The sequence below is a fragment of the Symphodus melops genome, assembly GCF_947650265.1.
Source record: "Symphodus melops genome assembly, chromosome: 2".
NCBI lineage: Eukaryota > Metazoa > Chordata > Actinopteri > Labriformes > Labridae > Symphodus > Symphodus melops.
Genome location: NC_136692.1, coordinates 1,175,479 through 1,200,535, shown reverse-complemented (window position 1 = coordinate 1,200,535; position 25,057 = coordinate 1,175,479). Strand labels below are relative to the sequence as shown.

Sequence of the window (25,057 nt, the reverse complement as noted above, 5' to 3'; positions counted from 1 at the left end):
TGTGTGTGTGTGTGTGTGTGTGTGTGTGTGTGTGTGTGTGTAACTGAGTTTCTCTCATTTGGATTTTGGTTCAATTCTAATTTCTACCGATTGATTTCTCAGTATCGTTGTTCTCTCATGAAATCCTGCAGCTAAACTGAATTGTATTTCCTCTGGCTGTTTCTAAGTAAAAGCCTCGACATGGAGAAACCTATGGAGCTAAAAATGTGCCAGAACAGATGAACTTGTGAATAACAAGTTCATCTGTTCTGGCAGATGAACTTGTCTTATCTTATCTGCTAAACTGTTTATTTTTTGATTCTGGACTCTGAACTCACACCACAGGGGACTTTCACAAACTTCACTTTCACAGGAATATTGTGCCACTTCACAGTCACACGGGGCCTCTTAGGGAGCTTTCCTACACTCATTGCAATAGTTGCACATGTTGAGCCCCTGCTATGGTTTACAGTTTGTTAGCTCTTGGACGCCCCCTACTGGCCAGCCTGTTGACAAACATCAGAAATCCTTGATGTCTAAAAGGAAGAAAAAACTGGTGGCTGTTGATCATCATTAAAACGCTTCATGGCTGTGTTGACATGTCAGCAAGAATGATGCATTTATTTTGTTTAATCCTTTTATCATTTAATCCATACATCATATAATCATAAGTGCATGCATTGGTTAGGGGCCTTTGCCTCTGAGAGATCAGCTCAGATAGTTTGATCATGAGCTCCATCTAATAGTGGTTGGTAGAAAGAAAGCCCTCTTAGTTCTAGGAAAGAGTAGACGAGTGAACTACAGCAGGAGACGGGCTTCTGTTAGCTCAGATTGTTCATGTATGAATGTCCAGGACTCTCAGTAGCTGTTTGGATAAAGGTGAGCAGCGTGTACGCTCCATGACTTCTTGTGCCAGCTGAGACGCTCCTACACAGAATCCACTTCAACAAATGTTTGAGTGCTGCTGTCTTCTTCTTCTTCTTCTTCCACCTGCTAACATGTTTGATCGTCCATAAAGTCCCAGCGAGAGAGGAGAGGAGCAGCCATGAGTTTGATCCGAGCAGCCAGTCTCTTCATCGTCCTCGTCCTCCTCTCTGTGTCAGGTACTTCACATCCACACTTTCACTCACTTTGGGACTAAAAAGAGGAAGTGTGGGAGGGAATCATGCACACTGAAGTTCACCTGTGTGAAAAGTGGATCAGCTTCAGGTGACTTGATTTGGAGCTGGACTTAAATGTGGTTGCAGGGAGACTCACATAGACTAAATAATGCAGGGACAAAACATCAAACAGGAAGTGTGAATGCACGGTACACGACTAAAAGTGAAGAAGTGCATCAATGTGTCTGTTCCAATCCAACACATGATGGACAAGTTGATCTGTAAGAGGGGCGCCATATCTTCTACCATCAAACCCTGCTACTTCCTGCTTTAAGAGGGAGATCTGATCCAATCAGCTGCCTCCACTCTGACCACACACACACACACACACACACACACACAGTCAGACTCTCAGATACACACACACACACACACACACACACACACACAGTCAGGCACTCAGACACACACACCCACACACACAAACAGAAACACACACGTAGACACTCAGACACACACACACACACACACACACACACACACACACACACACACACACATAGACACTTAGACACTCACACACACACAGACATAAACACACACACGCACACACACACTCAGTAGACTGTGCTCTCTTTGTACAAATATAAACATGAAATATGAAGAATTCACTAAAAATATAAAGAAGTAATTAAAGTCTAATATGTACGAGACTAAATAAGATAATAGTGCAGTGGTGGGTAGTGCAAGAGGATGAAGTAAATGCTAAGCAACAACCTGCAGTTCCTCCAGTGTCCACTAGAAGTACAGGAAGTCACATACACACCCATTTAAAAAAGTCTTTATATATTTCTGAGTCTTTAAAGTGATTACAGTCTGATAGAATCATGATCAGATGATTTTTAGACGTTGAGATATGTTGAGGTTTTATTTGTTCTTCTTAAAGTTCTGAATGTTGATGGTTGTTCCTGATGTGCTCTGTGTTGCAGCGGTTCAGGTTCAGGATGTCTGGGGTGTGACGTGCTCTCCTCGTTGGATCTGTGCCCATAAAGGATCGACTGTGAAGATGAGCTGCACCATGATACCCCCAGAGGGAATAAACCAGGAAGTTAACACACAGGAAACATTTTGGTCTAAAGGTCCTGAATATGATGTAGATGTTAAAGAAGACCCCCAGTATTCAGGCCGTGTGCAGAGTACCTGTGTGAGGAACAACTGTACTCTGACCATCACAGAAATGAGACGGACAGACTGGGGTCATTACGTGTTTCAGAGAAACAGCAGATATTCAGAGAGATCTGGGGTCTTCCTGGACGTCACAGGTAATATTTCAGACTTTATTCTCTGAGCTCAGTTTCTAACATGCTGTATATACATGTATTTACTTGTGCATGTTTGTGTGCTGATATTTCTACTCATGTTCAGATCTCAAGGTGAAGGTGAGAAGACAAGATGAGACTGGACTCATCTTTATGTGTCAGCACACATGTCATCGTAATCCCTCCTTCATCTGGTTCAAGAATGGAGAGGAAATCAAAAATGAAACATCAGCTGATTATTCATCCAATCAGATTCTTCATACAGACAGTTATTCCTGTGCTGTACGAGGACAAGAGAAGTTCCTGTCTCCTCCAGTGTGTGAGTTTATTTACAATCTTCACTGATTCATACCATCACACACACACACACACACACCACACGCACACATTTCGGATTTCTTCATTTTTTGCCTTCCGAAAAGGCTCATCAGGAAGCACAATGTTACAACTCGTGTTTTTCCTTAATTCTTTATTTTTAAATTAAATGACCACAGGTTATAAACCTGAAATACAAACAAAATAAATATGATTCAACTAATATTATTCAAATAATATAATATAATGAAATCAAAGAAGCCTGCAAAGACATTAAAAATGTAGCAAATCTTGATTAAATAATATAAAACAACATTACCCAGAATGCCTAGTGCCGAAGGAGCACGCGCACAGCGACTCTAATGTTTCTGGTTGCTTTGGACGCTGACACAAAGAAAACATGCCACCTGTCCTTCCTCTAAGTGACTTACACACACAAACACAGCATAATGAAGCGGCACTACACCATGAATCATCAAACTAAACCACCACCATCACCACCGCCACCAGAAACCAGCAGATTGATCAAACAATCGCTTCCGCGTTGCTGAGCGCTCGCGTCTCGCGAGCTACCAGCTAACATGCTATTATTAGTCAGATAACACACATTGATTTACAGTGCTCACACCTAAAAGTGACTTTAACAAGGGTTATTTAGGCATTGTGAGAAGTAGCAGTTGCTCACCAACGGGCTATGTGCTCCTGATGATGGTTTTAGTGAAAGTGAATCCCAGGTGTCATAATTAAAGTGTTATCAAAGCTGTGCATGCGCACACAACATAACATGACTAAGCATGAATGAAACTTCACCTTTTTTTTTTCTTCTAGTTAAATAAACATCAGGCTCATTTTCATTTGAGAGCAAAGGGTCTTAACACACACATACACACACACACACACACACACACACACACACACACACACACACACACACACACTCAGTAGACTGTGCTCTCTTTGTACAAATATAAACATTAAATATGAAGAATTCACTAAAAATATAAAGAAGTAATTAAAGACTAATATGTATGAGACTAAATAAGATAATAGTGCAGTGGTGAGTAGTGCAAGAGGATGAAGTAAATGCTAAACAACAACCTGCAGTTCCTCCAGTGTCCACTAGATGCACAGGAAGTCACATACACACCCATTTAAAAAAGTCTTTATATATTTTTGAGTCTTTAAAGTGATTACAGTCTGATAGAATCATGATCAGATGATTTTTAGACGTTGAGATATGTTGAGGTTTTATTTGTTCTTCTTAAAGTTCTGAATGTTGATGGTTGTTCCTGATGTGCTCTGTGTTGCAGCGGTTCAGGTTCAGGATGTCTGGGGCGTGACGTGCTCTTCTCATCACATCTGTGCTGTTAAAGGATCGACTGTGGAGATGAGCTGCACCATGATACCCCCAGAGGGACTAAACCAGGAAGTTAACACACAGGAAACATTTTGGTCTAAACGTCCTAAATATGATGTAGATGTTAAAGAAAACCCCCAGTATTCAGGCCGTGTGCAGAGTACCTGTGTGAGGAACAACTGTACTCTGACCATCACAGACGTGACATGGAAAGACTGGGGTAGATACAGGCTTCAGAGAAACATGACCAGCTATTCAGGGGAAGGTGGGGTCGACCTGGAAGTCACAGGTAATATTTCAGACTTTATTCTCTGAGCTCAGTTTCTAACATGCTGTATATACATGTATTTACTTGTGCATGTTTGTGTGCTGATATTTCTACTAACGTTCAGATCTCGAGGTGAAGGTGAGAAGACGAGATGAGACTGCACTCATCTTTAGGTGTGTGAACACATGTCCTCATGATACCTCCTTCATCTGGTTCAAGAATGGAGAGGAAATCAAAAATGAAACATCACGTGATTATTCATCCAATCAGATTCGTCATACAGACAGTTATTCCTGTGCTGTACGAGGACAAGAGAAATTCCCGTCTCCTCCAGTGTGTGAGTTTTTTTACAGTCTTCACTGATTCATACCATAACACACACACACACATACACACACACACTGACACACACACACACAGACAGAGCCTATAAATGGCCAAAGCTGTTCAATATAACACGTCCACCATCATCTGATGTGAGTGTAAACGCTCTCTCTGATTCTCCTCCAGATGCTCCAAAGCTTCCCTCTGTGTCACTGAGTTCCCACGGTGAGATAAAGGAGGGCTCTTCAGTCAATCTGACCTGTAGCAGTGATGCTAACCCAGCTGCTAATTACATCTGGTACAAGGTGGACGGACCTCTAAACCCTCATCACACATCTTCAGGAGCAACGCTTGTCTTCAGCTCCATCCAGTCCTCTGACTTCGGGGAGTTTTACTGTGAAGCTGAGAACACGCTGGGGAGAACGACCTCCAAACACGTCTCTGTCAACCTCCCATGTGAGTAAAACACTCATTAAATAGAGTGATATAAAGATACTTCTACCTACCAACCAAGCAGCAACCTCCACTGTTGAAACATGAAGCTGAAGCAGAAATATAGACTCCTGCAGTTCCTGGAGTGTCCACTAGAGGCTGGCTGCAGCAGCACAGGAAGTCACATACACACCCATTCAAACAGCCTGTTTTTACAGCAGACATGAACATGTTTACAACCTGCTTCAAAAAACCAAATAGGTGTGATTAGCTCATGTCTCCATCCACACACACTGTACGGGGGGATGTTTTGATGACTCATCAGTTTTGATTGGATGAAGGATCAGAGTTATTCACAACAAGGCGTGTAGCTGAGTTGATTGACAGGTGGGCGCCGTGTAACGGTTTGTCAGGAGGCTTAAAACCCGCCTCAGCTCTCAGCCTGTCGTTAGCTTGACTCAGAGTTAGCTTGACTCAGAGTTAGCCTGACTCAATAACTCAAAAACGTTAATTTTGCCTTCAACTAAAAAAGCGTTTTTGTTCTTTTTTTCAGACACAAAGGATTAGAGGAGAGGAGACAAGGAGGAGATAAGGAGGCGAGGAGGCGAGAGAACCCCCATGCTGATGTCTGAGGATGGTCAAAGGAGTCGTAACAGACAGACGTCACATCGCTCCAAAGCAACATGTGATTATTTGTAACTCAAGTGAAGAATTAATTTGTGCTTTAAATGGTGATGAGATCCAGAGAGACTGAATCAGCTGATTCTGCTGTTAATACCACCTTAAAAACTCCAATTCAGTCAGAGCTGTCTGAATGAATGTACACAGATTATTTTGAAGGTGGAGCTCTACTGCCATCTAGTGTTTGTAATCTTTGTGGACATGTAGGAGCTGTAATCCTCTATATATTTAGACCATGTGACCATCACATGACTTTAACTTGGTTTCTGCTTAGTACTTTCTTTTCTTGTCTTAAGACCCTGACACACCAAGGAGAACGCCGCCTGTCTCTGAGCGCTCGCCGCCCGTCGTTTTGTGTGATGATGTAACCCTGACAATGGATAGATTTTGGTGCACCATGTCCTGATACAAAGCACACACACACACACACACACACACTTATGACAGCGTGTGGTTTTGAGATGTTTTAGTTTGAACTTATGAAAGGTGAAGATGTTCATGAATGAGCTCGTGGTGACTTCTGGGTGAGCAGTGTCTCCATGTGAGACCTTTTAGTGTCTCTAGGTGTGAATGTGACCTCAGAGGTGGATACACACTTACACAAAGTACACACTTACACAAAGTACACACTGACACAAAGTACACACTTACACAAAGTACACACTGACACAAAGTACACACTTACACAAAGTACACACTTACACAAAGTACACACTTACACAAAGTACACACTGACACAAAGTACACACTTACACAAAGTACACACTGACACAAAGTACACACTTACAAAAAGTACACACTTACACAAAGGACACACTGACACAAAGTACACACTGACACAAAGTACACACTGACACAAAGTACACACTTACAAAAAGTACACACTTACACAAAGGACACACTGACACAAAGTACACACTGACACAAAGGACACACTGACACAAAGTACACACTGACGCAAAGTACACACTGACGCAAAGTACACACTTACACAAAGTACACACTTACACAAAGTACACACTTACACAAAGGACACACTGACACAAAGGACACACTGACACAAAGTACACACACACACAAAGTACACACTTACACAAAGTACACACTTACACAAAGTACACACTGACACTTTAAATGTTGATCCAGAGTCTTTTTGGTTCTTGCTAGCTGACTCCACGTCGCTCTGATAAAAAAATTCACCTTTTGGAGACTTAGTCTCTGAGACCAAAACTTTTGAAGAAATGTAGAAATATGTAATCTCTTTTTTAACTCTTATTATTCCTTTTATACATTTTTAATTTACTGATTTGTATTGGAGTTTTAAAAGACTTTGTCAGATTTTTTACAATTTTTGAATTTTCAATAAATGTCATAAAATCTTGTGAAATCCTCCTGTTTTGATTGGGTTTCTTCGCGACGCCCCGTGAGCCTCGGAGGTAAGCACTGACCCATCGCACTACGGCACACTGACAAAAGAAACAGATTTTCACAGCTCATAGCACGTAGCAGCGACAGTAGAGGGGTAGCTGATAAGGGCTTGGTACCTAATTATCCTAGGGGACGGATATTTAGATAATCCTGGCAGCGCTCAAATGGACCCTTCCTCCTTGGCTGGGTGTTAGATGATTTTATTTTGAGCTGCGATCTTATAAGAAATATTAGACTAGAGGTTGGAAAGGAGGTCGCCCTCTGAGTTCTAGGAAATAGTAGACTAGTTAACTACAGCAGGTGATGAACTTCTCTTACCTGCAATAGGACCTTCATGCCCGTGGAGGACGCCCAACACTTTGTAGAGTATTTGACATTTTTGATAGATATAGTAACCCTAAAAAGATCAAATATGGGTCCTTTAATGTCCTATAAATATGAAGAGAAAACACCGTGCTACAAAGTACTTTACTCTACACGTCCTGTAGTTAGACTCTGTGTCCACTAGGTGGTGACAGCTTCCTGACTCAGCATGTTTATCTGAGACTCATTTGGAAAAGATGAATCAGAGAACTCACTTCTTCAGAGCACTTTCAAACTTAATTTCATTTTTCATTTTGAAAAAGTGACGATAACTAAACATCCTGTATGAAGTGAATTCATCTGTATCGGATGGTGATGGCCAAGACAAATATGTTTACGGTATGAGCCCGATCAAATTTTATTCTACGTTTCCACAGGCGTCAACATCAGTCTGACGTCCAGCCTTCACCGTTGGACTGTGTCCTAACAAACAACCACTACAGTCCTCATGAATGCACAGCCAGCTCTGACCTCCACCTGAGGAGCAAGAAGTGTGGACGACAGGAACACGAGGAATACGAAGGAGAAATCCTTCCTTCCATGTCCCCCTCTCCCATTTTTCACATGGAAAATAATAAAAACGTCTTGAGATAAAATGTGTTATGAATTTGTGCTGTGCAAATAATGTTAGCTGGTTTGACTGATTGAACAGACGGGCCTTTATTTATTCTTTCTGCTAAACAAATAGTCCGTTAGGGCGAGATGTGCTGCTTGGCCAATGGGGTGAGACCGAGGGCCGACAAACTTTTACACAGCAGGATTCAAAATGTGCAAATTTTGACAATGACAGTAGGAAACCTCCCTGGGGGGCCCTATCTGACAGCACCCGCTTTCTCTTCTCTGCTAAACTTCAAACCGCCTTGTCATGTCAGAGTCTGTGGACATTTTTAAAACACATATATATCCCCTAGCATGTTCTGTAAGGTGTTTACGTCAAAATTAATCTCATATTTAGTCGATTTTTCGTTGTAGCGAACATTTTGTTGGCATCTTTTGGCCCTATCTTCCCTCCGCTGTCAATCTCTGCGCGCTCCTTTTCCCGCTGTAACCGAGCCGCTCTTCTTTCCGCGGATTGATATGATTAAAGTTAGTCAGCTGCGTCCCTAGCAACCATTTGTCTTCCTTTTCTTGAAGACGGCGACGTTTTAACGTTGCTATGACTAATCGGATTTAGATAGATAGATAGATAGATAGATACTTTATTGATCCCACACATCTACTCAGCACAGCACTCACACACACATCTAAAAACTCCACCAGCACACACACATCTACTCACAGGTTTACCAGGTAGAGCTAGAGGTGTTGCTCAAAATACCCGTAACAGGGTAGAAGAAAAAACCCCTACCTTTCCCCTTTCCACTCTCTGAACCAGTGAGAGAAAAGAGAAAAGGGGGATGCACGAAAAAAAATATATATTTCTAAATATTTGTACTTAAGGAGCAGAACTTAAGTTCAAATTAACGCACAACAAAAAACACTATATACACGTGAACAGCAGAAAATGTATAGACGCAATGCTCTATTTGGAGTCCTAACTGGCAAGCTTCTACAGCAGTCCTAATGACAACTGCGGCCAGTCACTGGGGGTTCTATCCCAGACTCACAAACAGTTTTAATACACTTCTGCTGATTCACCGCCTCCCCAATGATCCCACACACAGTTCTCTGTCAACTGAAATGACCAGCGCTCAACCTGTTGCCTTCTTTACATTGTCATTCAGCGTCAAAAGAAAAGACCCAGCCCAACATTTATCCCAGCCAGTCTCTCGCCCCTGGCTTTCTAACCAGTCTCTCGCCCCTGGTTTCCTTGTCAGTCTCTCGCACCTGATTTTACAACCAGTCTCTCGCCACTGGATTCACAGTCAGTCTCTCGCCCCTGACTTCTCTTCGTACGGCCTTCTGTTCGATCGCTTACTTGTATTCTTGATTCAATTTTCTAAATTTAGACATTAACACCGTCTATACCCAAACCAGACAACGATAATTTAGATTTTCCAATGTGCACAATTTTATGGAAAAGGTTTGTGTTCACCTTTGGTTTTTGTGAGGCCTCTCAATGTCTGGACAGGTCTGGACGTTGTACCATAGACTGCAATGCAGTCATTCTACTACCTTAAGAAATTAATACATTTGAATGAAAGATATTTCAAAAAACATTTTTTTTTAGAAATTAATCAATACTTACGTCCTCCATCAAACCTCATCCCCCATCGTCGGGGTCACCAAGTGAAGGATAAAAGTTGCTATTTAACACTTTTCCTAAATGTTGTTAATAGAAATCTGACTCCTCTAAATAATTACCTCAAATCTCTGCGCATTCTTTTGATGGGATGAGAGGAATGACTGGAGGCGTCTCTTTCAGGTTAACAGAGTTTATTAACCTGATGAATCAAGAATAGAAGTTACAGAGTCTCTGGGTTCAACACTACGCGTCCCTGACAACAGACAGATGCTGGATCAGTTCACGAAGTCTGAGCCACGACTATCTTTCCCTGAACCCTTTTATACATTAGACAGAGAATATCTAACCAAATAATGCATTCAAGAATGTGCGGTTCCCATCCTCCGATTGGGGCAACTTCCAAATTATGCGTCTTCGGATGAGTGGTTCCCCTTTTCTCATTGGTACATCAAACTCCCGAATCCTTTCACCACCTGTAGGGGAAGACACATCCTGCCTGGCCTGTTTCTTATCACAAGAAAGACATCTAGTCTAGTAACCAATTCCTTTTAAGCAACAAACCATTTAAGTGATTAACTATCAAGGCTCACTCAACCTATATAAAGTGGGTGAGTGATTAACTGTTCAGGGCATGATGACATGATAAAATAACTGGTATAATATAAATGTAAGCGAACATCGTTCAAACTGTAAATATCAAACCTTTCCTTTGGACCGGGTGATGAAACTTTATTGCAGTAAGCACTTTGATTATAAGCAGAAAAAGGCCTAATATTCTATCACTGGTTTGACTGATTGAACAGACGGGCCTTTATTTATTCTTTCTGCTTAACAAATAGTCCATTAGGGCGAGATGTGCTGCTTGGCCAATGGGGTGAGACCGAGGGCCGACAAACTTTTACACAGCAGGATTCAAAATGGGCAAATTTTGACAATGACAATAGGAAACCTCCCTGGGGGGCCCTATCTGACAGCACCCGCTTTCTCTTCTCTGCTAAACTTCAAACCGCCTTGTCATGTCAGAGTCTGTGGACATTTTGAAAACACATATATATCCCCTAGCATGTTCTGAAAGGTGTTTACGTCAAAATTAATCTCATGTTTATTCGATTTTTCGTTGTACCGAACATTTTGTTGGCGTCTTTTGGCCCTATCTTCCCTCCGCTGTCAATCTCTGCCGCTCTTCTTTCCGCGGATTGATATGATTAAAGTTAGTCAGCTGCATCCCTAGCAACCATTTGTCTTCCTTCTCTTGACGACGGCAACGTTTTAACGTTGCTATGACTAATCGGATTTAGATAGATAGATAGATAGATAGATAGATAGATAGATAGATAGATAGATAGATAGATAGATAGATAGATAGATAGATAGATAGATAGATAGATAGATAGATAGATAGATAGATAGATAGATAGATACTTTATTGATCCCGAGGGAAATTCAAGGCATCCAGTAGCAGTATACAGACAGGCAGGACACAAGACATTAGTTACAATACACACCCGCTGTCCCCCTCCCCTCTCTATACAATAATCCCCCAAACAAGATTTAGCAGCCCCTATGTGACTAAGAGTAAATATAATTACAGGCTAAACCTGTGCAGTTAGCAATAGCATTAGACTTAAAACTTATAGAGCATAATGTACATAACCTGTGAAGGAGAGAAAAACATGTGCTGATTAAAAGAGATCTGTAAACAGTTAAAGAGCCTTAGAAACAAAGTGCTGACCTTCTAGAAACTAGTCACATGTGCATGTACAGAGGTGTTTGAGGTAGTGCCAGAGTTGTGAGTACAGTCATTAAACAGTCAATGCAGCGATGCAGACTGGGCCATTAAAGTGCTCAGCAACATAAAGGAGCAGTGATTAACATTAAGTGTCCAAAACAATAAGGTGAAACCAGGAGTGATTAGGGTGATTGCCATTAAAGTACCCAACTATTGAGGAGCAGATTAGCATTAAGTGTCAAAGACAAGAGAGTGAAACTTGACCTAGTTAGGGTGATCATGTCAACCATTACAGATGTAGCATAACACAACAGCAGGATGAAACCAGATATGATTAGGGTGATTATCATTAAAGTGAGCAGTGCTAAGTAAGGTGACTATCAATATGCATTAAAGTGTCCAACTGGAGGCTGACTCTGAGGTCAGCAGTGCAGGTGAGGAGTGAGAAAAAAGTGAAAAAAGAGTCCAGGGTTCACCGTCTGCTTCTTTCCTGCCGTGACAGTGAAGTGTTGTACAGTCTTATGGCCTATAGGGGGACAAAAGAGTTTTTGAGTCTATCCGTGGAGCACGACTGTGAAAGCAGTCTGTCACTGAACATGCTCCTCTGCCCGGTGAAGGTGCTGTGCAGAGGGTGGTGTGTGTTGTCCATGATGGAGAGCATTTTGTCCAGAGACCTCCTCTCTACCACAGTCACCAGAGAGTCCAGCTCTGTACCCACCACAGAGCCAGCCCTCCTCACCAGTCTGTCCAGGCGTGCTGCGTCCCTCTTCTTGCAGCTTCCTCCCCAGCACACCACTGCGTAGAAAAGGACGCTGGACACCACAGACTGGTAGAACATCTGCAGCAGCTTTTTGCAGATGTTGAAGGACCCCAGCCTTCTCAGGAAGTACAGACGACTCTGTCCCTTCCTGCAGGTAGTGTCCATGTTAGGTGACCAGTCCAGCTTGTCATCCAGTTGCAGCCCCAGATACCCGTAGGTCCTGACCACCTCCACGTCGACCCCCCCGATGGAAACAGGTTCTAGATGTGGTTTGTTCTTTACTCAAACGTTCGTAGGTCGTACACAGGAAGGCCGTCAGTGAGGGCAGAAAAATCCAACGTGAGTAAATAACCCAATCAGGGAGACACATTAACACTAATGCTGGGTTATCTTCTGTCTCATTGCGTCTCTGCTTCGATATAATATTAATATTCACTGTGATGATGTAACTCAGGTAACAGCTAAAAACAGACATGTGATGTAATATGACACCATATACCACATGACAGTCACAGGCGAGCTAGCAGAGGCGGAGCTACAGCTGAGGGAGCAGAGATAAGTCTGTCAGTGTGTCGACCACACAGCCGTCCAGAAAGGTCTCCGTTTGTCTTCAAACAAATTAAAGTGATTTCATCTGATCTTTGTCAACGACACAGCAGAGTCTCTGCAAACACTGGTGAGTACAGCTGATCATGTTTACACTCTGAACAACCAGGATTTACATTCAGCTCTTCATCTCACTCTCTACTCTAGCTTAAAACACTGTGTGTGTATGTGTGTGTGTGTGTGTGTGTGTGTGTGTGTGTGTGTGTATGTGTGTGTGTGTAACTGAGTTTCTCTCATTTGGATTTTGGTTCAATACTAATTCCTACCGATTAATTTCTCAGTATCGTTGTTCTCTCATGAAATCCTGCAGCTAAACTGAATTGTATTTCCTCTGGCTGTTTCTAAGTAAAAGCCTCGACATGGAGAAACCTATGGAGCTAAAAATGTGCCAGAACAGATGTCTTATCTAATCTGTTAAACTGTTTATTTGTTGATTCTGGACTCTGAACTCACAGCACAGGGGACTTTTACAAAGTTCACTTTCACAGGAATATTGTGCCACTTCACAGTCACACGGGGCCTCTTAGGGAGCTTTCCTACACTCATTGCAATAGTTGCACATGTTGAGTTCCTGCTATGGTTTACAGTTTGTTAGCTCTTGGACGCCCCCTACTGGCCAGCCTGTTGACAAACATCAGAAATCCCTGATGTCTAAAAGGAAGAAGAGGCTGGTGGCTGTTGATCATCATGAAAACGCTTCATGGCTGTGTTGACACATCAACAAGAATGATGCATTTATTTTGTTTAATCCTTTTATCATTTAATCCATACATCATATAATCATAAGTGCATGCATTGGTTAGGGGCCTTTGCCTCTGAGAGATCAGCTCAGATAGTTTGATCATGAGCTCCATCTAACAGTGGTTGGTAGAAAGAAAGCCCTCTTAGTTCTAGGAAAGAGTAGACGAGTGAACTACAGCAGGAGGCGGGCTTCTGATAGCTCAGATTGTTCATGTATGCATGTCCAGGACTCGCAGTAGCTGATTGGATAAAGGCGAGCAGCGTGTACGCTCTATGACTTCTTGTGTCAGCTGAGACGCTCCTACACAGAATCCACTTCAACAAATGTTTGAGTGCTGCTGTCTTCTTCTTCTTCTTCTTCCACCTGCTAACATGTTTGATCGTCCGTAAAGTCCCAGCGAGAGAGGAGAGGAGCAGCCATGAGTTTGATCCGAGCAGCCAGTCTCTTCATCGTCCTCGTCCTCCTCTCTGTGTCAGGTACTTCACATCCACACTTTCACTCACTTTGGGACTAAAAAGAGGAAGTGTGGGAGGGATTCATGCACACTGAAGCTCACCTGTGTGAAAAGTGGATCAGCTTCAGGTGACTTGATTTGGAGCTGGACTTAAATGTGGTTGCAGGGAGACTCACATAGACTAAATAATGCAGGGACAAAACATCAAACAGGAAGTGTGAATGCACGGTACACGACTAAAAGTGAAGAAGTGCATAAATGTGCCTGTTCCAATCCAACACATGATGGACAAGTTGATCTGTAAGAGGGGCGCCATATCTTCTACCATCAAACCCTGCTACTTCCTGCTTTAAGAGGGAGATCTGATCCAATCAGCTGCCTCCACTCTGACCACACACACACACACAGGCCATCCTCGGGGGTGGGGGGGGGGGGGTTGTTTGGGCAGGCCATCCTCACCAACAGTCCCAAGGAACCTAAGAGAGCTCAAGGAACCTAAGAGAGCTCAAAAGGAGAGGTTAGAATACAAAGATAGTGACAAGCTACTGCTTGTCACTATAGACATATCTTATTACTATAAGATAAGAAAGCTGGGAGAGAAAGAGGGAAAGAGAGATAAGAGATCCTGGTGCCAGTTTCCCCGGTAGTCTAGGCCTATAGCAGCATAACTATGAGCTGGTCCTAAGCCAGCCCTAACTATAAGATTTATCAAAAAGTAAAGTTTTAAGTCTATTCTTAAAAGTACCTAGTGTGTCTGCCTCCCGGACCCCGACTGGTAGACGATTCCAAAGGAGCGGTGCCTGATAACTAAAGGCTCTACCTCCCATAGTACTCTTAGAGACTATAGGCACCACGAGCAGGCCTGCATTCTGGGAACGTAATGTTCTTGTCGGATAGTACGGTACAATTAACTCTTAAAGATAGGATGGTGCCTGACCGTTTAGAGCTTTGTAGGTGAGCAGAAGGATTTTAAATTCTATTCTAGATTTTATAGGAAGCCAATGGAGAGAAGCCAATACAGGAGTCATGTGGTCCCTTTTCCTCGTTCTAGTAAGAACACGAGCTGCAGCGTTTTGGACAAGTTTGAGGGTCTTTAGAGATTTACCATAGCACCCTGCTAAAATAGAATTACAGTAATCCAACCTGGAGGTAACAAATGCATGAGCTAATTTTTCAGCATCATGTTGTGACAGGATCTGTCTGATCTTAGAGATATTACGAAGGTGAAAATAATCTGTCCTTGAAATGTGTTTAATGTAGGAATCAAAGGACATATCCTGATCAAGCAGAACTCCTAGGTTCCTAACAGTGGTACTAGAGGCTACACTAATACTACTAAGGGCCGTCATATCAGCAGAGAAAGTCTCTCTAAGGTTCTTAGGTCCAATCACTATAACTTCAGTCTTGTCTGAGTTGAGCAGTAAGAAGTTTCTGGTCATCCAGGTCCTGATGTCCTTGAGGCAGGCTTCTAGTTTATGAAGCTGGTTGGTGTCTTCTGGCTTCATTGCTATGTAGAGCTGAGTATCGTCTGCATAGCAATGAAAGTTCATGGAGTGTTTTCTCATAATACTACCTAGAGGAAGCATATATAATGTAAATAAAATCGGACCAAGCACTGATCCTTGAGGCACTCCATGGCTAACTTTGGTGTACATAGAGGACTCATCATGAACATGCACAAACTGAGATCTGTCTGATAAATAGGATCTAAACCAACTTAAAGCAGTCCCTGTAACTCCAAGCAATTGTTCTATTCTCTGTAACAGAATCTGATGGTCAATTGTGTCAAAAGCGGCACTAAGATCTAACAGGACAAGCACAGATAGAAGTCCCCTGTCTGAGGCTAACAGAAGATCATTTGTTACTCTAACTAGTGCAGTCTCAGTGCTATGGTAAGCTCTAAATCCCGACTGGAACTCCTCAAACAAGCTGTTGTTGTGGAGAAAATCACACAACTGATTAGCTACCACTTTCTCTAAGATCTTGGAGATAAAAGGTAGGTTAGATATAGGTCTATAGTTAGCTAGAGTTCCTGAATCAAGAGTAGGCTTTTTAAGGAGCGGTTTAATTACAGCTACTTTAAATGACTGGGGTACATAACCTGCTGCTAAAGATGAATTGATCATATCTAGTATTGTTACCTAGAATTGATCATATCTAGTATTGTTACCTCCAGGTTGGATTACTGTAATTCTATTTTAGCAGGGTGCTATGGTTAATCTCTAAAGACCCTCCAACTCGTCCAAAACGCTGCAGCTCGTGTTCTTACTAGAACGAGGAAAAGGGACCACATGACTCGTGTATTGGCTTCTCTCCATTGGCTCCCTATAAAATCTAGAATAGAATTTAAAATCCTTCTGCTCACCTACAAAGCTCTAAACGGTCAGGCACCATCGTATCTTAAAGAGTTAATTGTACCGTACTATCCGACAAGAACATTACGTTCCCAGAATGCAGGCCTGCTTGTGGTGCCTATAGTCTCTAAAAGTACTATGCGAGGTCGAGCCTTTAGTTATCAGGTACCGCTCCTTTGGAATCGTCTACCATTTTTGATAAATCTTATAGTTAGGGCTGGCTTAGGACCAGCTCATAGTTATGCTGCTATAGGCCTAGACTACCGGGGGAACTGGCACCAGGATCTCTTATCTCTCTCTCCCTCTTTCTCTCCCAGCTTTCTTATCTTATAGTAATAAGATATGTCTATAGTGACAAGCAGTAGCTTGCAAGCAGTAGCTTGTCACTATCTTTGTATTCTAACCTCTCCTTTTGAGCTCTCTTAGGTTCCTTGAGCTCTCTTAGGTTCCTTGGGACTGTTGGTGAGGATGGCCTGCCCAAACAACCCCCCCCTCCCCCCGAGGATGGCCTGCCCAGACCCGCCCCCCAACCTATCCCATCCTATTCTTCTTTCTGCATCTTGTCCCATCTCCCCCATCCCATTTTCAAGCCCAGCACAGTTTAGCAGATGGCTGTTCCGTCATGAGCCCGGGTCTGCTGAAGATTTCTGCCTGTTAAAAGGAAGTTTTTTCTTGCCACGCTATGACGGATTAAGCTGGGCTCTTGTAATATAGCCATCAGTAAGGTCCTTTACCTGCTTTTGTAAACATAACAATGAGCATGGTCTTGTTACCTGCTCTTTTGTTAATGTTAACAGACAAACAGTAAGGTCCTTTACCTGCTTTTGTAAAGTGTCTTGAGATAACGCCTGTTATGAATTGACGCTATATAAATAAAGATTGATTGATTGATTGATTGATAGTATGGAGCTACTAACTAAAGGAAAGACTTCCTTAAACAGCTTGGTTGGGATTGGATCTAAAAGACAGGTTGACGGTTTAGACACAGAAATAATCGAATTTAGTTCTGCGAGGTTAATTGGAAAAAAACTGTCGAGGTTAGTATCAGAATTTGGAACCGTTTCTGCCGAATCGAAAATATAGGAGGAATCTGCACTAAGTAAAGGTAGTAAGTTGCTAATTTTGTCTCTAATGTTTAGAATTTTATCATTAAAAAAGCTCATGAAATCATTACTGATAAGGGCTAAAGGAATAGATGGCTCAAATGAACGATGCCTCTCTGTCAGCCTGGCTACAGTGCTGAAGAGGTATCTAGGGTTGTTTTTATTTTCTTCGATAAGAGACGAGTAATAGGCCGTGCGGGCCTGCCGTAGAGCTTTCATATATCTATTATGACTATCTTGCCAAATTAAACGAGATTCTATCGTTTTGGTGGAGCGCCAAATTCTTTCACATTTACGTGACGTTTTAGAGTACGGGTTTCTAAGTTGTACCATGGAGCTGATCTCTGTCGTTTGATTGGCTTCTGTTTTAGGGGGGCGAATGAATCCAGAGTAACTCAAAGTGAATCCACCGCACTATCTACAAACTGATCCAGCTGAGAGGGACTAAAGTGATTATAGGAGTTTTCAACTAGGTTAGGGGATAAGCACACACACACACACAGACATGAACACACACACACGTAGACACTCAGACACACACACACACACACACACACACACACACACACACACACACACACACACTCAGTAGACTGTGCTCTCTTTGTACAAATATAAACATTAAATATGAAAAATTCACTAAAAATATAAAGAAATAATTAAAGACTAATATGTATGAGACTAAATAAGATAATAGTGCAGTGGTGAGTAGTGCAAGAGGATGAAGTAAATGCTAAACAACAACCTGCAGTTCCTCCAGTGTCCACTAGAAGTACAGGAAGTCACATACACACCCATTTAAAAAAGTCTTTATATATTTTTGAGTCTTTAAAGTGATTACAGTCTGATAGAATCATGATCAGATGATTTTTAGACGTTGAGATATGTTGAGGTTTTATTTGTTCTTCTTAAAGTTCTGAATGTTGATGGTTGTTCCGGATGTGCTCTGTGTTGCAGCGGTTCAGGTTCAGGATGTCTGGGATGTGAGGTGCCCTCCTCATAAGATCTGTGCCCATAAAGGATCGACTGTGAAGATGAGCTGCACCATGATACCCCCAGAGGGAATAAACCAGGAAGTTAACACACAGGAAACATTTTGGTCTAAACGTCCTGAATATGATGTTAGAGAAGACCCCCAGTATTCAGGCCGTGTGCAGAGTACCTGTGTGAGGAACATCTGTACTCTGACAATCACAGACGTGAGACTGACAGACGACGGTCATTACATTTTTCAGAGAAACGTGAGCAGATATTCAGAGAAACATTGGGTCATCCTGGACGTCACAGGTAATATTTCAGACTTTATTCTCTGAGCTCAGTTTCTAACATGCTGTATATACATGTATTTACTTGTGCATGTTTGTGTGCTGATATTTCTACTCATGTCCAGATCTCGAGATGGAGGTGATGAGACGAGATAAGACTAGACTCATCTTTACGTGTCAGCACAGATGTCCTCGTGATACCTCCGTCATCTGGTTCAAGAATGGAGAGGAAATCAAAAATGAAACATCACGTGATTATTCATCCAATCAGATTCTTCATACAGACAGTTATTCCTGTGCTGTACGAGGACAAGAGAAGTTCCTGTCTCCTCCAGTGTGTGAGTTTATTTACAGTCTTCACTGATTCATACCATCACACACACACACACACGCACGCACACACACACACACACACACACACACATACACACACACACACACCACACGCACACACACACACACACTCAGTAGACTGTGCTCTCTTTGTACAAATATAAACATTAAATATGAAGAATTCACTAAAAATATAAAGAAGTAATTAAAGACTAATATGTACGAGACTAAATAAGATAATAGTGCAGTGGTGAGTAGTGCAAGAGGATGAAGTAAATGCTAAACAACAACCTGCAGTTCCTCCAGTGTCCACTAGAAGTACAGGAAGTCACATATACACCCATTTAAAAAAGTCTTTATATATTTTTGAGTCTTTAAAGTGATTACAGTCTGATAGAATCATGATCAGATGATTTTTAGACGTTGAGATATGTTGAGGTTTTATTTGTTCTTCTTAAAGTTCTGAATGTTGATGGTTGTTCCTGATGTGCTCTGTGTTGCAGTGGTTCAGGATGTCTGGGGTGTGACGTGCTCTCCTAATTGGATCTGTGCTGTTAAAGGATCGACTGTGAAGATGAGCTGCACCATGATACCCCCAGAGGGACTAAACCAGGAAGTTAACACACAGGAAACATTTTGGTCTACAGGTCCTAAATATGATGTAGATGTTAAAGAAGACCCCCAGTATCCAGGCCGTGTGCAGAGTACCTGTGTGAGGAACAACTGTACTCTGACCATCACAGACGTGAGACGGACAGACTGGGGTTATTACGTGTTTAAGAGAAACATGAGCAGATATTCAGAGGAAGGTCGGGTCGAAATGAGAGTCACAGGTAATATTTCAGACTTTATTCTCTGAGCTCAGTTTCTAACATGCTGTATATACATGTATTTACTTGTGCATGTTTGTGTGCTGATATTTCTACTCATGTTCAGATCTCAAGGTGCAGGTGAGAAGACAAGATGAGACTGCACTCATCTTTATGTGTGAGAACACATGTTATTATCATCCCTCCTTCATCTGGTTCAAGAATGGAGAGGAGATCAAACATGAAACATCACGTGATTATTCATCCAATCAGATTCTTCATACAGACAGTTATTCCTGTGCTGTACGAGGACAAGAGAAGTTCCCGTCTCCTCCAGTGTGTGAGTGTATTTACAGTCTTCACTGATTCATACACATACACACACAGACACACACACTCACACAAACACACACACACATACACACACATACACACACACACTCAGTAGACTGTGCTCTCTTTGTACAAATATAAACATTAAATATGAAGAATTCACTAAAAATATAAAGAAGTAATTAAAGACTAATATGTACGAGACTAAATAAGATAATAGTGCAGTGGTGGGTAGTGCAAGAGGATGAAGTAAATGCTAAACAACAACCTGCAGTTCCTCCAGTGTCCACTAGAAGTACAGGAAGTCACATACACTCCCATTTAAAAAAGTCTTTCTATATTTTTGAGTCTTTAAAGTGATTACAGTCTGATAGAATCATGATCAGATGATTTTTAGACGTTGAGGTTTTATTTGTTCTTCTTAAAGTTCTGAATGTTGATGGTTGTTCCTGATGTGCTCTGTGTTGCAGCGGTTCAGGTTCAGGATGTCTGGGGTGTGACGTGCTCTCCTCATAGGATCTGTGCTGTTAAAGGATCGACTGTGAAGATGAGCTGCACCATGATACCCCCAGAGGGAATAAACCAGGAAGTTAACACACAGGAAACATTTTGGTCTGCTAAAGATCCTGAACATGATGTAGATGTTAAAAAAGACCCCCAGTATTCAGGCCGTGTGCAGAGTACCTGTGTGAGGAACAAATGTACTCTGACCATAACAGACGTGAGATGGATAGACAAGGGTGAATACGTGTTTCAGAGAAACATGAGCAGATATTCAGAGAGATCTTGGGTTTACCTGGAAGTCACAGGTAATATTTCAGACTTTATTCTCTGAGCTCAGTTTCTAACATGCTGTATATACACATGTATTTACTTGTGCATGTTTGTGTGCTGATATTTCTACTCATGTTCAGATCTCGAGGTGCAGGTGAGAAGACGAGATGAGACTAGACTCAACTTTTGGTGTGAGAAGATATGTCTTTCTCATACCGTCATCTGGTTCAAGAATGGAGAAGAAATCAAACATGAAACATCACCTGTTTATTCATCCAATCAGATTCTTCATACAGACAGTTATTCCTGTGCTGTACGAGGACAAGAGGAGTTCCCATCTCCTCCAGTGTGTGAGTGTATTTACAGTCTTCACTGATTCACACCATCACACACACACACATACACACACTCACACACACACACACGCACACACACACACACACACAGAGCCTTTAAAGGACCAAAGCTGTTCAATATAACACGTCCACCATCATCTGATGTGAGTGTAAACGCTCTCTCTGATTCTCCTCCAGATGCTCCAAAGCTTCCCTCTGTGTCACTGAGTTCCCACGGTGAGATAAAGGAGGGCTCTTCAGTCACTCTGACCTGTAGCAGCGATGCTAACCCAGCAGCTCGTTACACCTGGTACAAGGTGGACGGTCCTCTAAACCCTCATCACACATCTTCAGGAGCAACGCTTGTCTTCAGCTCCATCCAGTCCTCTGACTTCGGGGAGTTTTACTGTGAAGCTGAGAACACGCTGGGGAGAACGACCTCCAAACACATCTCTGTCAACCTCCCATGTGAGTAAAACACTCATTAAATAGAGTGATATAAAGATACTTCTACCTACCAACCAAGCAGCAACCTCCACTGTTGAAACATGAAGCTGAAGCAGAAATATAAACTCCTGCAGTTCCTGGAGTGTCCACTAGAGGCTGGCTGCAGCAGCACAGGAAGTCACATACACACCCATTCAAAAAGCCTGTTTTTACAGCAGACATGAACATGTTTACAGCCTGCTTCAAAAAACCAAATAGGTGTGATTAGCTCATGTCTCCATCCACACTGTACGGGGGGAATGTTTTGATGACTCAGCAGTTTTGATTGGATGAAGGATCAGAGTTATTCACAACAAGGCGTGTAGCTGAGCTGATTGACAGGTGGGCGCCGTGTAACGGTTTGTCAGGAAGCTTAAAACCCGCCTCAGCTCTCAGCCTGTCGTTAGCTTGACTCAGAGTTAGCCTGACTCAATAACTCAAAAACGTTCATTTTGCCTTCAACTAAAAAGGCGTTTTTGTTTCTTTTTTCAGACACAGAGGATTAGAGGAGAGGAGAGGAGACAAGGAGGAGAGGAGATGAGGAGACGAGAGGAGGAGGAGATAAGGAGACGAGGAGGCGAGGAGGTGAGAGAGCCCCCATGCTGATGTCTGAGGATGGTCAAAGGAGTCGTAACAAACAGACGTCACATCGCTCCAAAGCAACATGTGATTATTTGTAACTCAAGTAAAGAATTAATTTGTGCTTTAAATGGTGATGAGATCCAGAGAGACTGAATCAGCTGATTCTGCTGTTAATACCACCTTAAAAACTCCAATTCAGTCAGAGCTGTCTGAATGAATGTACACAGATTATTTTGAAGGTGGAGCTCTACTGCCATCTAGTGTTTGTAATCTTTGTGGACATGTAGGAGCTGTAATCCTCTATATATTTAGACCATGTGACGATCACACAACTTTAACTTGGTTTCTGCTTAGTACTTTCTTTTCTTGTCTTAAGACCCTGACACACCATGGAGATCGCCGCCCGTCGCTGAGCGCTCGCCGCCCTAGTCATTGCGTTGTCTCCAGCTCCGTCGATACCCAGTTGGCCTTTTATTGGCGCCAGGAGACAGCCGTGCTGGTGATGTCCCCCCAGGAAGGATAGTTCTTCCTGCAGGGGGCGGACAGGAGGTTTGCATGGGCAGATCTGAGGGGGAGGAGCTCAGACAGGTAGGGGGGAGGAGTCAGGTGATGGAGGGCTTTGTTGGTGAAGCTGATGCGCTGGGGGGATGGGGATCCAGTGGAGGTTGTGAAGGACGGGGGTGATGTGGTCTCTGGAGGAGAGGGGCAGAAGAGTTTCTTGATGAGGAGACTGTTGCAGTAGTCTGGAGGTGATGAATGCAGGGCTGAGGGTCTCAGCAGCTGTAAATGAGAGGGATGGGCGGAGATGGAAAAAGACTGTTCTGGTGAAAGGAGGTTGATGCTTAGCTCCAGTAAGATGAGGATGTTGAGCTTTCCAGCATCAGAGCAGAGGAGAAGCTGCTTAGAGATTACACTATCACACAGAGCGACCAAGTCTCACACATTGACTGTTAGTCATCTCCTCGGAGGTTCCGGCTGACACCAGATGACGTCTGATAACCAAATGTTACTTTATAAAACCAAACATAAAAGTTCACTGTGTATTCGCTCCTGCAAAACCCCAACATTATGGTGCCCCGTGTGAGGCCCTCTATACCAACATCTGCATGTGTGAAAGTCCTACATATATCTGTTTTAAATGTGCTTTAATTTGTTGTTTGTATTGTGATCAATAATTGTTGATGATTCAAATCAATCTGTAATAATCTAATTCTTTGAAAATAAAATGTTTTCTTTGTTGCACCATAAAAACAAAGACTGAAACTTGATTTCAAGACAAACTTCCAGGTTATAAACCTGCTGAATAATAAGATACGTCTTTAACACACTGCAGAGAAAGTCAGAAATATGCTCAGGGTAACAATTCAAAACCAGACTCAGATGGAAAGGAAAGTCCAGGATGGATGGATGAGAAGGATGGATGGATGGATGGATGGACGGACAGACGGACGGACGGACGGGCGGGCAGGCAGGCAGGCAGGCAGGCAGGCAGGCAGACAGACAGACAGACAGACAGACAGACAGACAGACAGACAGACAGACAGACAGATAGATAGATAGATAGATAGATAGATAGATACTTTATTGATCCCGAGGGAAATTCAATGCATCCAGTAGCAGTATACAGACAGGCAGGACACAAGACAGTTACAATACACATCCACTGTCCCCCCTCCCCTCTGTATACAATAATCCCCCAAACAAGATTTAGCAGCCCCTATGTGACTAAGAGTAAACATAATTACAAGTTAAACCTGTGCAGTTAGCATTAGCATTAGACTTATATAGTATAATGTACATAACCTGTGAAGGAGAGAAAACGTGCTGATTAAAAGAGACCTGTAAACACACACCTGTAAAAAGTGCTGACCTTCTAGAAACTAGTTCCATGTGCATGTACAGAGGTGTTTGAGGTAGTGCCAGAGGTGTGAGTACAGTCATTAAACAGTCAATGCAGCAATGCAGACTGGGCCATTAAAGTGCTCAGCAACATAAAGGAGCAGTGATTAGCATTAAGTGTCCAAAACAATAAGGTGAAACCAGGAGTGATTAGGGTGATTGCCATTAAAGTACCCAACTATTGAGGAGCAGATTAGCATTAAGTGTCAAAGACAATAGAGTGAAACTTGACCTAGTTAGGGTGATCATGTCAACCATTACAGATGCAGCATAACACAACAGTAGGATGAAACCAGACATGATTAGGGTGATTATCATTAAAGTGACCTGTGCTCAGTAAGGTGACTATCAACATGCATTAAAGTGTCCAACTGGAGGCTGACTCTGAGGTCAGCAGTGCAGATGAGGAGTGAGAAAAAAAGTGAGAAATGAGTCCAGGGTTCACCGTGTGCTTCTTCCCTGCTGTGACAGTGAAGTGTTGTACAGTCTGATGGCCTATAGGGGGACAAAAGAATTCTTGAGTCTGACCGTGGAGCACGACTGTGATAGCAGTCTGTCACTGAACATGCTCCTCTGCCTGGTGAAGGTGCTGTGCAGAGGGTGGTGTGTGTTGTTCTAAACTCTATAGGACCTTCATGCCCGTGGAGGACGCCCAACACTTTGTAGAGTATTTGACATTTTTGATAGATATAGTAACCCTAAAAAGGTCAAATATGGGACCTTTAATGTCCTATAAATATGA

The 25,057-nt window shown here is 42.5% G+C and overlaps 1 protein-coding gene and 1 long non-coding RNA gene across 2 annotated transcripts in view; both read left to right on the top strand.

Moving 5' to 3' along the window:
- The first annotated feature begins 2,697 nt into the window (after nt 1–2,697).
- On the top strand, nt 2,698–6,033 carry LOC306818642. Its single transcript, XR_013778331.1, has 3 exons — nt 2,698–2,717; nt 4,849–5,118; nt 5,648–6,033. It is a non-coding gene; the product is annotated as an uncharacterized lncRNA (long non-coding RNA).
- Nucleotides 6,034–20,984: 14,951 nt separating this feature from the next.
- LOC306818177 (hemicentin-1-like) overlaps nt 20,985–25,057 on the top strand; it is a 51,917-nt gene continuing 47,844 nt past the window's right edge. Inside the window, exons 1-3 of the mRNA XM_079335556.1 lie at nt 20,985–21,048; nt 21,154–21,363; nt 21,547–21,816. Of these exons, the coding sequence (XP_079191682.1) occupies nt 21,003–21,048; nt 21,154–21,363; nt 21,547–21,816 (526 nt within the window). The 5' untranslated portion in view covers nt 20,985–21,002. The remainder of the gene's footprint in view (nt 21,049–21,153; nt 21,364–21,546; nt 21,817–25,057) is intronic.